The sequence below is a fragment of the Sorex araneus genome, chromosome 1 (genome assembly GCF_027595985.1).
Source record: "Sorex araneus isolate mSorAra2 chromosome 1, mSorAra2.pri, whole genome shotgun sequence".
In the NCBI taxonomy this organism is placed as follows: domain Eukaryota; kingdom Metazoa; phylum Chordata; class Mammalia; order Eulipotyphla; family Soricidae; genus Sorex; species Sorex araneus.
The window spans coordinates 232,311,698-232,326,967 of record NC_073302.1 but is presented as its reverse complement, the minus strand read 5'-3'; the positions used below and the strand labels follow the sequence as shown (position 1 = coordinate 232,326,967).

Here is a 15,270-nt window from a genome sequence, read left to right as displayed (position 1 = left end):
TTTTCCTGCAGTGCTCAGAGAGCCCCTCCTAACAAGAGACTTCTCTGGAGAACGGTTCCATCACCTGCAAAGGGTTTTGGGTTCCCTGTCATCCTTCATATCCCCCGCCCCATTCCAAATGCAAACCGTCCTTACCTTCACAAAACTCATGCGAATGGTGCACATCTTGGTCAACTCATACACGACTTCGAAGCCATGGTGAACGGACTGAGCCAACAACTGAGCAAAGAGCTGGTTGTTGAAGATCTTGAGGCTGCAGCCACTGGGGATCTTGCACACAGTGGCAGGGTGGAAGCCATGTTGGTAGTTGCAGTTCCGGCTCTGCACAAAGATGCTGCTGTCACTCACGCACTCAGCATAGACCTCTCCGCCAACGTAGTACAGATGCACGCCTGCAAGGCAAGGGTGGAGCCTCCAGACACCAGCACAGTGTGGAGCTCTATGGCCATTCCCTGCCCGTCTTTGTAGCTTCTTTGTAACTTCAAGAGATAGACTGAGGGCTAGAGAGACAGGACAGTGGGTAGTTCACTTGCCTTTCACTGGTTCTATCCCTGGGACCTCAAATGGTCCTCTGAGTACAGCCAGGAGTGAGCGCAGAGCCAGGAGTAAGCCAGGTCACACCAGGTGTGACCCAAAAACCAAAATAAATAAATAGAGAGATATGAGTTCACTGATTATTGCCAAGTATATAAGGTGTGAGACCCAAATGCCAACTCATTTTCATTCTAATGCCTAGTTTTCCATTGGAAAGTGGGCTACAACATATTTTGACAATCCTGGCCAAGCATAAATAAATGAGTTCTCAGATATTATTTCTTCCACCGCTCTCTCCTATTCATATTTATTCTAAAGATGTGGTCTCAGGATATTAGATGTATGATATATATCTAATGTAGAACCAGCCAATTGCCCTTCAGCTACATACATAAAAATAAGAATTGGTTGTAGATAATACTCTGGAAATGTTACTTACGTGCATACTCTAGTCACACCAGAGAATATACGAAATGAACTTTAATATTATTTTATCATATTTAAATTCCTTTCTCTGATCAAATATCTCAAAGAGGTATTTAATTTCAAAATTTAGTACTTACTAGTATAGATCAATAATGCCTACTTTTTTGTTTTGTATTTTTTTTTAAACCTGGGCTTATTAACAATTCTTGTCACACTTTCAGATATAAAACTCCCATTCAAAATGTAGGTAGCACTACTTTATCTCACATTCTTGGAGTTAAAAGGCAAAAAAAAAAAAAAATCCTGAGAATTCTGTCTGTACTCAGTAATTTTCCTTTCTCTTCTTTTGTTTTTGGGGGCCACACCCAGTAATGCTCGAGGATTACTCCTTGACCTGCACTCAGGAATTGCTCCTGGCAGTGCTCCAGGGACCAAAGACTGAACCCAAGATGACTGCGTGCAAGGCAAGCACCATGCCCTGTACCTACTTCAGCCCTACTCACAGTAATTTTCATCTAATTGAAATATTACTAGATCCCTTTCAAAGGCCCAGGTCTGAGAGGCAACACAGATTTCTAGCCAAGGATGAAAAGTAAATAAAATAAAGAAGTTCTAATCTAAGGAACAGACAGTCCCAGAGAAGTACCCCCCAACCCCCCCTCCAAGTTTTCAGTAAAAGCAAAACTCTCCAGCACATGATCATAGCACAATCCTGCTGCTCTGAAGGACCCAGGACATACTCAGAGTGATCGATTCGGGCTTGCCTCACCGTGAAAACACAAACCTTCTGAATAGGGCTACAGACCTCCAGGGCTCCTTGGCCCAGCTCACAAAACCCCTGTTAGGAAACATTCCTGAGTTAGCAGCTCAGAACACAGCAGGTCTCCCCAGGTGTTGTACGCAACTCTGCATTGTATGCCGTCTCCTCCCTCCATCTGAAATACTTCCTACTGCCATATTTTTCCCCTTAATATGCTTTCAGACAGACGGCTGGTTAAAGAAACTTTCATACATCTACACAATGGAATACTATGCAGCTGTTAGGAAAGATGAAGACATGAAATTTGCCTATAAATAGATGGCCATGGAGAGTATCATGCTAAGTGAAATGAGCCAGAAAGAGCGGGATAGACGTAGAATGACTGCATTCATTTGTGGAATATAAAACAACATAATATGAGACTGGGCTGGAGCAACAGCCCAGCGGATAGGGCATTTGCTTTGTATGTGGCCAACCCGGGTTCGATTCCTCTGCCCCTCTTGGAGAGCCCAGCAAGCTACCAAGAGTATCTCACCTGCACGACAGAGCCTCGCAAGCTACCCATGGAGTATTCAATATGCCCAAAACAGTAATAACAAGTCTTACATTTGAGACGCTACTGGTGCCCACTCGAGCAATTGATGAGCAATGGGATGACAGTGACAGTGAATATAAGACTAATACCCAAGGACAGTAGAGACAAGGGCCAGGAAACTGCTCCATGGTTAGAAGCTTGCCTTATGAGCTGGGAGAGAAGGCAGCTGGGATACAGAAGGGATCACTAAGAAAATGATGGTTGGAGGGATTGGTCGGGATGGGAGATGTGTGCTGAAAGTAGATAAAAGACCAAACATGATGGCCTCTCAGTATCTGTATTGCAAACCATAATGCCCAAAAGTAGAGAGAGAGTAAGAGGGAAATTGCCTGCCATAGAGGCAGAGGTAGGTGTGGGATGAGGGAAGAGGGGGTAGGGATACTGGGGACATTGGTGGTGGAAAATGTACACCGGTGGAAGGATGGGTGTTTGATCATTGTATGACTGAAACTCAAACATAAAAGCTTTGTAACTGTAGCTCATGGTGATTCAATAATAATAAAAAAAATACACTCCTAGCATGGAATGATTTTCAACATTGTCTAAATGGTATTCAGACAATACTGCTAAAGAAACCAAGAAGTCACACAGCTCCAGGCCTGCTCGTAATGTCAGGCTGAAGGTCGTGTCTGCTCTGGCTGCCTGAATCCAACTAGCTCCTCTCCAAACTCTCCCTAACATTCTCCCCTCCAAGACTCACTCTCACGTGCCTTGGGTTTGACATGAGGTCCAGCACCAGGTCTGGCCCAGGCTTTGGCGAGTAGGAATGATGATCACAATCGGCCGAGACATGCTTACTTGGCTGGTTTTGGTCCAAAGGACGGCCCGTGAACTCCCAGGATCCAAAGGCCTGCTCTGCCGCTCACAGTATTCCAAAAGGTGAGAAAGGGCCTGGGCGATAGGCTGAGAGGCAGTGCACATGCTCTGTGTGTCTGAGGCCCTGAGTTCAGTCCCCGCCACTGCACGGGTGCCATCTGAGTGATCCACACTGGGCTCAACTTTGCCAGGGGCTCTTTGCTGGTGGTGGCCCCTACGTAGTTTTTTAAAAATAAATTAAAAGAGAGACAGCAGGGGAGGAAGGATAGAGAGATAAAGTACTTACTTGGACATCAACACCACAAATGTTAACACTAGAATAAACATGTCACCTAAATTATAATAAAGAAGTATGTACTTGGGGATTGGAGCAAGATAGTACAGTGATAGGGCATTTGTCTTGCACACAGCTAACTTGGGTTCAATCTCTGACATTCTATATGGTCCCCTGAGTATCACCAGGAGTGATTCTTGAGTGCAGAACCAGGAGTAAGCCCTAAACATTGCTGGGTGTGACCCGACAACAACAACAACAACAACAACAAACCAAAAAGAAGGACGTATTTGAATGGAATGACCTTTCAATATATAATCCTCCCTGAACCTATTATGTAGGATAAGAGTTTTGTTGTCTCAATACAGAAAATGAGAACATAGGTCTCAATGTGACCTATGTTCCTTGCAGCACTATTCCCAGCAGCTAAAATCTGGAAATAGCCCATGTGTCCAAAGACAGATGACTGGATAAAGCAACTGTGTACATATAAACACTGTGAAGGAATGCTACTTGGCAGTAAGAGAAGATGGAAGCATGCAATTTGTTGCTGCATGGATAGATCTGGAGAGAATCATACTAAGTAAAGTTAGCCAGAGATACAGAATGATCCACTCAGATGTGAGATACAGAGAAACAAAACAGGAGAAAAACAAATGCCCAAAGGCAGTAGAACAAAGAACATGAGAAACGGTCTTCAGTACAGAGCACCGCACTTCTGGGAGAAGATGCTGTTGCTGCTGCTGCTACTGATGATGATGATGATGATGATGATGATGATGATGATAATGATGGCTATGATGATGATGTGAGAGGGGGATGGCGGGGGGTGGTGGAGGGCTCATGAGTCGAAAGGGGCGCTGGAAGGTGGGGGAATGTTGTAAACCCTATCAGTAACAGTACAGTAAATTACTGTGTGTAAATAGGGAAAAATGCCTGTCATAGAGGCAGGCTAGTGGGTGGGAGGGAAACTGGGATCAGTGGTGGAGGGAAGTGGGTACTGGTGAAGGGACTGGTGCTGGAAAATTGTATCACTGTATGACTGAAACTCACTCATGAGCAACTTTGTAAATTCCAGTGCCTCATTTTTTTGTTTTGTCTATTTTTGTTTTGACCGAAAACTTGACTTAGCTAATGGTTTTTAATCCTGTTCAAGCTTTTTTGTTTGTTTGGTTTTGGGTGCACACACAGCAATCCTCAGGAGTTACTCCTGGCTGTGTCCTTCTACACTCAGGAATTACTCCTGGTGGTGCTCAGGGGACCACATGGGATGGTGGGGATTAAACCTGGGTGAACTGTGGCTGGCACGTGCAAGGCAAGCACCCTATCTAGACTATCTCTCCAGCCCCGTTCTGTTTTATCTGTAATCACAATGCAACCCACAGAACAGGGGGAGCAGAGGTGTGCAGGCAGGCCGTGCTTTAGCATCCAAACAGAGAGAGGCTGCAGAGACAATGAGGAAAGCCCAGGGAGACCCTGTGGCTCTGAGCACCAAGACCAGCCCAGAACTCAGCCCTGTGCACTGAACTGGCGTGGGCACAGGCTGGAGACAGCCACATCCACAGATGAGTCCAGAAGGCAAGTGGTTTTGTTTTCAAGCTACAGCCAGTGGTGCTCAGAAACTATTTTTGACTCTGTGCCTTGATTGATCAGGCTGGAAGAGTAGTCTTACACCATGTATGACATTCCAGATCAGTCTAGAGAAGAGTGAGCAGTTAGGGCACACACCCATGGAAGTCAACAGTCAGTGATGACAAGGGAAACTCAAAGGCACACTCACCCCACACCTTGGATTAGATTTTGTTGAGTTATGTACCTTTTTTAATCTGAGCTTTCCACCTGTGTGGGAATGCATCCATCGCTTATGAAAGTGGGGGCTGGGGGGCTGAAAGCCTATGCTGTGGTTAATTAGAGTCAGAGACACCATCCGGGCTTGATTTGGGCTGGCTGAGTTCAGACTGAGTTCCCAGGTCCTATTCCGGTAGCCCTGAATGAAAGACATAACAGAGGAAAGACTGGGAGGAGGGTGGGTTAGTTAGGCTCCTTAAGAGGGTGCCAATGTCACATCAAAAAGAACAAGAAAAACCAATACTGACATAGATGCAGGGAGAAAGGGACTCTCTTTCATTGTTGGTGGGGATGTCAACTGGTCCAGCCTTTCTGGAAATCAATATGGGCATTCCTCAAAAATCTAGAAATTGAGCTTCCACAGGACCCAGCAATACCACTTCTGGGAGATGCCCTACAGGTCCCAAAACATGATGAAGAAAAGCCATCTGCAGGTCTAAGTTCGTTACAGCACTATTCACAATAGCCAGAATCTGAAAACCCAATAGTGATTCGCAATAGCCAGAGTCCAGAAACCCTAGTGCCTGATAACAGATGACTGGATTAAAAAAACAAAAACTATGTTACATCTACACAATGGAATGTTACACCACCACCAGGAATGATGAAATAATGAAATTTGCTTATAAATGGATAGACATGGAGAGTATCATGCTGAGTGAAGTGAGTCAGAAGAAGAGGAACAGACACAGAATGACTGTACTCATTTGTGGGATTTAAAAAAACATGGTATGAAACTAACACCCAAGGACAGTAGAAAGAAGGGTCAAGACGACTGGTCCATGGTTGGAAACTTGTCACAAGGGTGGGGTGAGGAGTGTGTGTGTGTGAGAGTGTGTGTGTGTGTGTGTGTGTGTGTGTGTGTATTGGGAGAGGTTAGGACAGAAAATGACCACTATGACAATAATAGTTGGAAATGACCCCTCTAGACAAGAACTGAGTGTTGTAAGGTAGTAAAACAATGTGAATGATAAGCTTTCAATATCTGTACTGAAGCCCATAATGCCCAAAAGGAGACAGTGAGAGAGAGAAAGAGGAGGACATGGAGAGGGAGGAGGAGGAGAAGGAGAAAGAGGAAGAGAAGGAGGTAGAAGAGGAAGAGGAAGAAGAAAGAGGAGGAAGAGAAGGAGGAGGAAGAGGGGGAGGAGGAGCAGCAGAGGCAGGCTGTGGGGGAGGGGTGGTGTGAGGGAAACTGGGGACATTGGTGGTGGGAAATGTACACTGGTGAAGGGACAGGGAAAACTGTATGACTGAAACCCAATCACGAACAACTTTGTAACTGTGCTTCTTACAGTGATGCAATTAAAAAAATGAAAAAGACATGTGGGAGGTGCCAGGTTTGGTCCCCAGAACCAGAAAAAGATGAGTTAGTGTTCAAAGTGGAAGGAATGAGCATGAGTCTCTTCCTGAGTGAAAGGAAAGGAAAATGTTTCCATATGCTACCACCCTTCTCCCAGACCCTGAGGCCCCCTAAACTTATTCACATTCGCTCAGTCCCTTCCCCTGAGTTTGCAACTGATCCCGCCCATGTCTTCACAGCATTCTCCCCTGCATGACTAAGTAACATCTGACAGATTATCCAGATTATTTAGAACTTTAAAATATGTCCATTTCTGCCAGGGTGACAGTACAGCGGGAGGGTGCTTGCCCTGCACACGGACCACTCATGGTCCCGTGAGCCAGCCAAGAGTGTCCCCTGAGCAGAGTCAGAAGTAAGCCCTGAGTATTGCCGGGTGTAGTCCCAAAACACACCAAAAACAAAAAAGTCTCCATTTCTGAGTGTAGGCTGGATCGATAGCATAGCGGGTAGGGCGTTTGCCTTGCACGCGGCCAAACTGGGTTCAAATCCCAGCATTCCATATGGTCCCCTGAGCACTGTCAGGAGTAATTCCTGAGTGCAAAGCCAGGAGTAACCCCTGTGCATCGCCGGGTGTGACCCCTCCCCCAAAAAAGTGGTGGTTATACTTTATCTAGGTAGGCATATAATAAAGTATATGGGAGATAGAATGTGAAGTCTGATATTTGCTTTTTTTAAAATAAAAATACTATTTTGGATGACAGGAAAAGAACGATACAGCATGTGAATCATATTGAAGCTGGAAATGGTAAGAAGCAGCGTCAGGGGCTGGAGCTCAGCGGGTAGAGCATTTGCGTTGCATGCAGCCGACCCGGGTTCAATTCCCAGCATCCCATATGGTCGTCCAGCACCACCAGGAGCAATTCCTGAGTGCAGAGCCAGGAGTAACCCCTGAGCATCACCAGGTATGACCCAAAAAGAAAAAACAAAAACAAAAAAAGCAGCAGCGTCATTACTCAGCTCTCCCCCTTCTGGAATTTGGAACTTTCCCAAGATTCAAAAAATGTGTTAAGGCATTACCAAATTCCAATCATCATGAAAATGTACAGATTTCAGACGCACAGTAGAGATCTGGGCCTGGGTGAGCCTTCCACAGGGCTATGCGCCTAGCACTGCCAAGAGTTGTACGGTTATTACAGGGCTTCACCAGCAGGTGGAAGCAACTGCTCTCGAGAAAAGAACTTCCTTACCTGGGCTCTACACATCCAGTCCTGCTCTATCTTGACCGAAGCAAGAAGGCGCTAAAGCAGAAACTTTGAAAATATATAGAGATGCAAAGAGTAGAAACCAGCCACAAACCCACGGTTCCAAAATCATCAAACATTTCTTACATTATATTTCAATTTTCTACTTTTATGTGTGCTCTTTAAACAAAACTGGGCTCATAACCTAAAGAATTTTAAGTTTTTCATTTGTTGCTACTGAATTTTTCCAATTATTCGAAGTATTCTGTAACATCAAGTCTAATGGCTGTAACAGGATGACATTCTGTGGTAAAATCTTCTACAGGAATTCCTTTTTACAGATGAGAAGGCTTACTTCATATTAAAAAAGAAAATAAGGGGAAAAAATTATTATAAGACAGGTAAAACTGGGCCTGAGAGAGCAAGCACAGGGCTTAAGGCGCCTGCCTTGCACACATCCAACCCTGGTTCAATTCCCTGGCAATGCCTGGTCCCCCAAGCACTACCCGGTACCCTGAGCAGATTGTGAGTGGCCCCTGAGCACCACCGCTAGGATCCAACCCAGTCTCTCCTCCCACTAAAAATAAACCAGGCAAAATAAATTTACTGGGCAAAAAACAAACTCAAAAAGCAAGATGTGATCAGACCCTTTTTCCAAGGAACTAGCAAATCAAACCCTTATATCTGCCCCAGAATTTCATATGGTCCCCTGAGCAGTGCCAGGGGTGATTCCTGAGTGTAGAGTCAGGACCAAGCCCTGAGCATTGCCAGGTATGGTCCAACACACACACACACACACACACACACACACACACACACTCAAAAATATGAAAAACAAATTACAAAGTAATTTAATAATTTGAGATACAAGATAATTATTTTCAGAAATGTCTTTTCTTTCGTTAAGTGTAAAAACTGGAGTTACTGTCAGAAATTATCACAATCATAGTCTCTTCCTTACTAAGGGAAAAGTTGATATTACACAGAACAAATGCAACACTTCGAAAGAGAAATGTGCCCAACCCCGGGAAAGTACTCAATGTGCTGAGAGACATACTTTGCATGCGAGAGGGCTGAGTATGGTTCCCAAAACCACACATTTCCCCAAGTACCACTGGGAGTAGGAAGCAATCCCTGAGCAGTGCCAGGTATGGGCCAGACACACACACACACACACACACACACACACACACACACACATGCATGCACACACATATATACACACAATCATACACAGAGACACATAGACACAGAGAGAGACACACACACACACACATGCATGCACACACATATATACACACAATCATACACAGAGACACATAGACACAGAGAGAGACACACAGACACAGACACACACATAACATGCACACACACACACATATAGGCCCACACACATGCACACACGTACACATATAGGCCCACACACATGCACACACGTACACATATAGGCCCACATGCATGCACACACACATACTCACACACATATACATAATACACACCACACAGAATTGTGGCAGCCTTGTTCCGACAGTTCTTTGAAGCCAAGAACCTGGCACAGGCTTATGTAAGGGTTAAGTCACAAAACAAATCCATAAAGGTCAGAAATAATTCTCCTATGATTACTTATTATACTAAGTCATGCATCTCTGAGAAACATAATCCTACCTCAGTTATTTAAAAGCACACCTGTGTTCAAGCAAGTGATTTCAGAGCTCTGCTTTTTCTATGTGAAAGTCATCCTAAAATGCACTGTTTAAAAGCAGAAGAAACTGTACTCTAATGACCTGGATTGACTATTAGGTCACAGCCCAATCATCAGGAAGTAACCTTGGCTTTGGGGCTGCGGGCTGAGGAAGAGTTTGGGCCACATCCAGCTCTGCACTCAGGCATCATCCTTAGTGGAGCTGGGAACCGTATGATCAGGGCCAGCTGCACTGCAAGGCAAGTGCCCTTCCCTGTACTAGGATGTTCTAGCCCAACCTTTGCTCTTTGTGTGTGGTCACGTCTACGGATAACATGTCAGAAGTTCTTTGTCTTTTTTTCTTACAGATGCTTACAATTCTCTGAGGTTCAATGTAATTCTCAGAGCAGTATCTATTCTCTGGAACAGTTTTGCTAGGAAAACAAAGTTTTATCCGACTTACATTTTTCAAAGTAAACCACTGTAAGCACTTTAAGATTTGATTTGATTTGATGATTATGGCATATCACTGCTGAAGCATGGGACACATATTTTCAATCACATTTTAAAACTTCAAGAGCACCAAGATAAAGGGTAGAAGAGTCTCCCCTGTAACAGAGGGGCTCAACTGGCTCCAAGAGACAGATCCAGGGCTGCCAGTTCTTGGTACTGATCTTTTAGATGACTGTGAGTGAGCTCCCTGGGCGTCTCTTCTATAATATGCAACAAGGAGATTCTTAAAGGATATGATTAGATAAATAAGCAGCAGTACATGCCATGGGGCTTCACACAGAGGAGGTGATCAAGGTGGATGGCCAACAGTCATTTGAAAAGACTCAAGTGTTTTGCCTAGTTTTCAGGAAGAACACAAGAATGCATCATCTTGCCAGGATGCACTGTTCTAGGCTCTCGGAGGAACAGTCTCTGGGATTGAAGGGGTTGCTTCTGGAAAGCCAGGGCTAACTTACAAATGGCTCTTTAAAGCACTTTGCTAGTGAAGTCAAAAGAACCGGTTCGATTTCCTTTGCATCGGCTCACTGTGGCAGAGCCACAAAATAAAGGCTTAACACCAGCCCCACCACCTAACAGCATATCCCTTTGAGTGGAAGGCCGAGTGGAAGAGTTTGGGTGAGTAGCAAAGATCATAACACCAGAGAAAATGCAGCTTCAGGTCCATATGAATGGGCAGTGTAGACAGCATTAACTTCCTGAGGGCCAGTCATCTCACTTAACTTAAGGAGCAAGGAGCACTAGCCAGAGAGGCTCAAAGCTAACTGGCAACTAATGACTAAGGTGGGAACCTAACTCACCGCTCATTATAATAGAAAGATTGTTTGTACTCTTGACCCTTAAATTCCTACAGTTTAATCTTAGCATTAGGAAGGGGACCCTTTTTCAGAGCAAGGAAACAAGGGAATAGACAGGATCCACAATGACAAACCCTCGGTCTTCGACAACAGCACGCAGCTTACCAAGCAGTGGGGCTCCAGGGAATGGAGAGGGGGCTAGAAGTGACACAAGGATGGGGGGGAGGGCCTCTGGCATTTTGGTGGTGGTGAAAGTGCAGTAACTTTGTACAAACATAAACGTGAACACTATTATAGCCATGTTACCCAAATGATAATCACTGTATCACTGTCTTCCTGTTGTTGATCGATTTACTCGAGCGGGCATCGGTAACGTTTCTATTACACTCAGCCCTGATATTTTAGCAGCCTCTCCTTACTCGTCTTTCCCAACGATTGGAAGCTCTTTCAGGGTAAAGGGAATGAGACCTATCATTACTGTTTTTGGCATATCGAATACGCCTTGGGTGGCTTGCCAGGCTCTGCCATGCAGGCGGGATACTCTCAGTATCTTCCTGGGCTCTCTGAGAGATATGTATATATCTTTTACTGTATTTGGGATATGAATACGCCACAGGGAGCTTGCAAGGCTCTCCCATGCGGGAAAGAAACTCTTGGTAGCTTGCCAGGTTCTCCCAGAGGGAGAACTAGGCTATAAGATGTCGCGCGCTTCTGGGATCTTGGTCTTATAGTCTCTGGATGTTGGCCGTTGGTGGGATTACATGGCACCAGGGGCAATTTGTGAGTGTGGCTGCCAAGCTACTGGAAAATGTGGGATCTGGATGGAGAAGGCTTAGTCCCAATCCGAGCAGGCTTGGAGATCTCAGCCCCAGGTCCCATACACCTGGGTTCCTCTACTGGTCCCTTCATTCGGGGACTCTCTCTCTCTCTCTCTCTCTCTCTCTCTATATATATATATATATATATATGCACATATATATGATACAGTGATATATATATATCACTGTATCACTGTCATCCCGTTGTTCGTCGATTTACTCAAGCGTGCATCAGTAACATCTCTATTCCTCTCAGCCCTGAGATTTTAGCAGCCTCTCCTTACTCGTCTTTCCCAATTACTGGAGTCTCTTTCAGGGTCAGGGGAATGAGACCTATCGTTACTGTTTTTAGCATATTGAATATGCCACGGTTAGCTCGCCAGACTCTGCTGTGCAGGTGAGATGCTCTCGGTATCTTGCCGGGCTCTCCAAGAGCTACGTATATATCTGTTACTGTATTTTGGATATGAATACGGCATGGGGAGCTAGCCAGGCTCTCCTGTGCGGGCAATAAACTCTCAGTAGCTTGCCAGTTTCTCCAAGAGGGAGATTTAATGAAATAGTAAATTAATAAAATGTAAAATGCTAAAATATACCATAGAAAAATACCAGCATTTATACAAAAGATAAATCTTCATGAAGATCTTTGGGTCACACTGAGCTATGCTCAGGCTCTGCACTCAGGGATCACTCTTGACAGATTGGGGGTCCATATGGGATGGTGGGGATAGAACCCAGGCCATCTGTGTGTAAGACAAGCAGCCTCCCCTCTCTACTGTCTCTCCAGCCTCTCAAATGAGAATTTTTTTTTTTTTGCTTTTTGGGTCACACCTGGCGATGCTCAGGGATTACTCCTGGCTCTGCACTCAGGAATTACTCCTGGCAGTACTTGGGGGACCATATGGGATGCTGGGAATCAAACCCAGGTCGGCCGGGTGCAAGGCAAACACCCTATTCTCTGTGCTATCACACCAGCTCCCCCCACCCCAAGTGAGACTTTGATGCATATGTTTATATTCACTTGTATCACTTGTCCCATTGCTCATCGGTTTGCTCAAGCGGGTGCCAGTAACATCTCCATTCGTCCCTGTCCTTCCCAACGCTGCCCTATTAGGGGGTCTTTCAGGGTCAGGGAATGAAGCCCGTTATTGTTACTGTTTTTGGCATATTGAATATGCTACGGGTAGCTTGTCAGGCTCTGCCGTGTGGGCAGGATACCCTCAGTAGCTTCCTGGGCTGTCCGAGAGGGACAGAGGCTTTTAGGGTGGCCTCTTATCACCCTTACAGGTGCTCCCAGTCTACCGAATGCAAGGTTTTGGTCTACTGGCATGTTGTAATGATCTGCATGCTGACAATCTTTATATATATATATATATATATATATATATATAATATACTTTTTACCTGGTTTATTTTTAGTGGGAGGAGAGACTAGTTTTCTATTTCTATTTCTATATCTATTTCTCTTCTGGGAACTTGGTCTTATAGTCTTTGGATGCTGGCCGTGGGTGGGATTAGACGGCGCTGGGGGCAGTTTGTGAGTGTGACTGCCAACCTACTGGAAAATGGGGGGTCTGGATGGAGAAGGCTCAGTCCTTTTGTATATATATTTTGTATATATATAAAATATATTATATATAATTATAATTAAATAATGAATAGTTATATATTCATTATATAATTATAATTATCATTTTAATAAATGATAATTTATTATCATTACCCAAATGATAATAAAAATAAAAATAGCAACAAAGATTTGTTTATTGTTATTATTGGTTGGGCAATACCTGGCAGTGCTCAGGGATTGCTCCTGACTCTGTGCTCAGAGAATAATATGGGATGCTGGGGATCGAACTATGTCAGCCATGTACAAGGCAAGTGCCTCACCCTCTGTGCTATCATTCCAGACTCAACAACAAAAGTTTTTTAAGGGGCTTCATTCGGGACCAGGAAATGGCTCCAAGGGCTGGGAAGCTCAGCGAGCACAAGCTGGGCCTGAACTGGAGCCCCAGCACTGCATCCCCTTAGCAGCAAGGTGGACCCGAGTGGTCTCTGTACCCCTGAGCCTCGGACTGTGGCCCTGGTAGTGGCTGCCCGGCACTGAGCCCTCGGACAGGATTGTGCAGCCAGGCTGAATACTGCTGAGAGTTCCCAGAGCAAATAATCCATAAATAATCCTCAAGTAAGATGAAAAGGGGACAGGTGGAGAGAGTGGGCACTGGCAAAGGGACTAGTGCTAAAACATGGTCTGCCTGCAATCCAATCATGGAAAACTAATTACACAGTGACTAAATAAAGTTAAAATTTTTAAAAATGAAATAAAAACGGGATCCTTTACAAATGGTACTCAGATCTGCAAGCCCCTCTGTTGAAATCCATCTGCCATTTCACAAAGCCAAAGTTAAAGCAGCTAAACAGATGTTCTTCAGCTTTTTTGCTTTCGGACCTCACTTCTCTTCTTAGTCCCCATCTTGTTTCCTGCCTGATGCCTATCTGGCAACCTGCTAGACTCCTTCAGTATTTTACTTGATTACAGGGTCTCCAAAACAGTGCTCAGGAGGCCTACAGGCCCTCCTCGTGATTCTCAACCATCAGAGCCAAAGGCTCAATGCAAGCGTGCAGGGATTACCTGGCCATACCAGCTGCACCCAGCAATGGAAGGGGACCATGGCAGGGATTAAATGGGGACAGGTCACATGAAAAGCAAAGGCGCTTAATATATATTTATGCATCTTAATTTTAGGCACTGTCTTTAATATTTCAGTTCTATCTTTGGATCAAGCAATGTCAGAGAAGTCCATACCGAGACTAACCTGCAAGTTCCCTCAGCAAACAGCTCCAGGCTGATCTGCCTGAGGTTTCACCTGAAGAGTTTCTTAGAAATCACTTGAAAGTAAAACCCTACCTGAGAGACTTGTTAAGAATCCAGGCAACATAAAAATACTATTTCCGCTGAGATAACAAATGCTTCCCTCTCTTTGGTAAAAATAATATTTCAGGGCCCAGGGAGATAGTACAGTGGGGGAGGCACTTTGCACACAACTGATCTGGGTTGGATCCCCGGCATTCCACATGGTTTTCTGAGCCTCACTAGGAGTGACCCTTGAGCACTGCACCCCGCTAATATGCCCCCCACCGGCACTAACAGATTTTATTACAGACTGCATTTTCCCTTTCTGAACTCCAACAGCAATCCATCTGAAACAGTCTACTCACAGTCACAAGTCTAACTCCTAAGGCAAAGCTATTTTCTGTCCCTTCACCCTCTGTTTCTGATATTTTAATTTCCACATATCATTTCACTGTAAGTCACCTACAAAGTTCCTAGAGAAAAACACAGGATAGAAAGAGCAACTGTTGTCATAAGAAGTCACTAGAAAGTGAATGAATTTAACCCATTTCTAATCAATGACTAGCAGGTCCACTACAGAGCCATTTGGAACAGCGTTCTTCTGTGGCTGGTTTGTGGGTGGGGGCTGGTTCATAGGTGTCAAAGGGCTGGAAGCCACTGTGTTCTCACCGCCCCTCAGTGCACCGCCTGCAGATATGAAAAGGGTGAAGAACGCAGAGGTAGACAGCCTGTCAGAAGAATATTAGAATCGCCAAATGCAATGACAAATCTTTTCTGGAAATCTGAAGGAAAGGGAGACTCAAGGTGCTCGCTGTA

The 15,270-nt window shown here is 44.8% G+C and overlaps 1 protein-coding gene across 1 annotated transcript in view; it reads right to left on the bottom strand.

The window, feature by feature from the left end:
• SMAD9 (SMAD family member 9) overlaps positions 1-15,270 on the bottom strand; it is an 80,001-nt gene that overhangs the window by 7,410 nt on the left and 57,321 nt on the right. Inside the window, exon 5 of the mRNA XM_055123906.1 lies at positions 136-392. Within this exon, the coding sequence (XP_054979881.1) occupies positions 136-392 (257 nt within the window). The remainder of the gene's footprint in view (positions 1-135; positions 393-15,270) is intronic.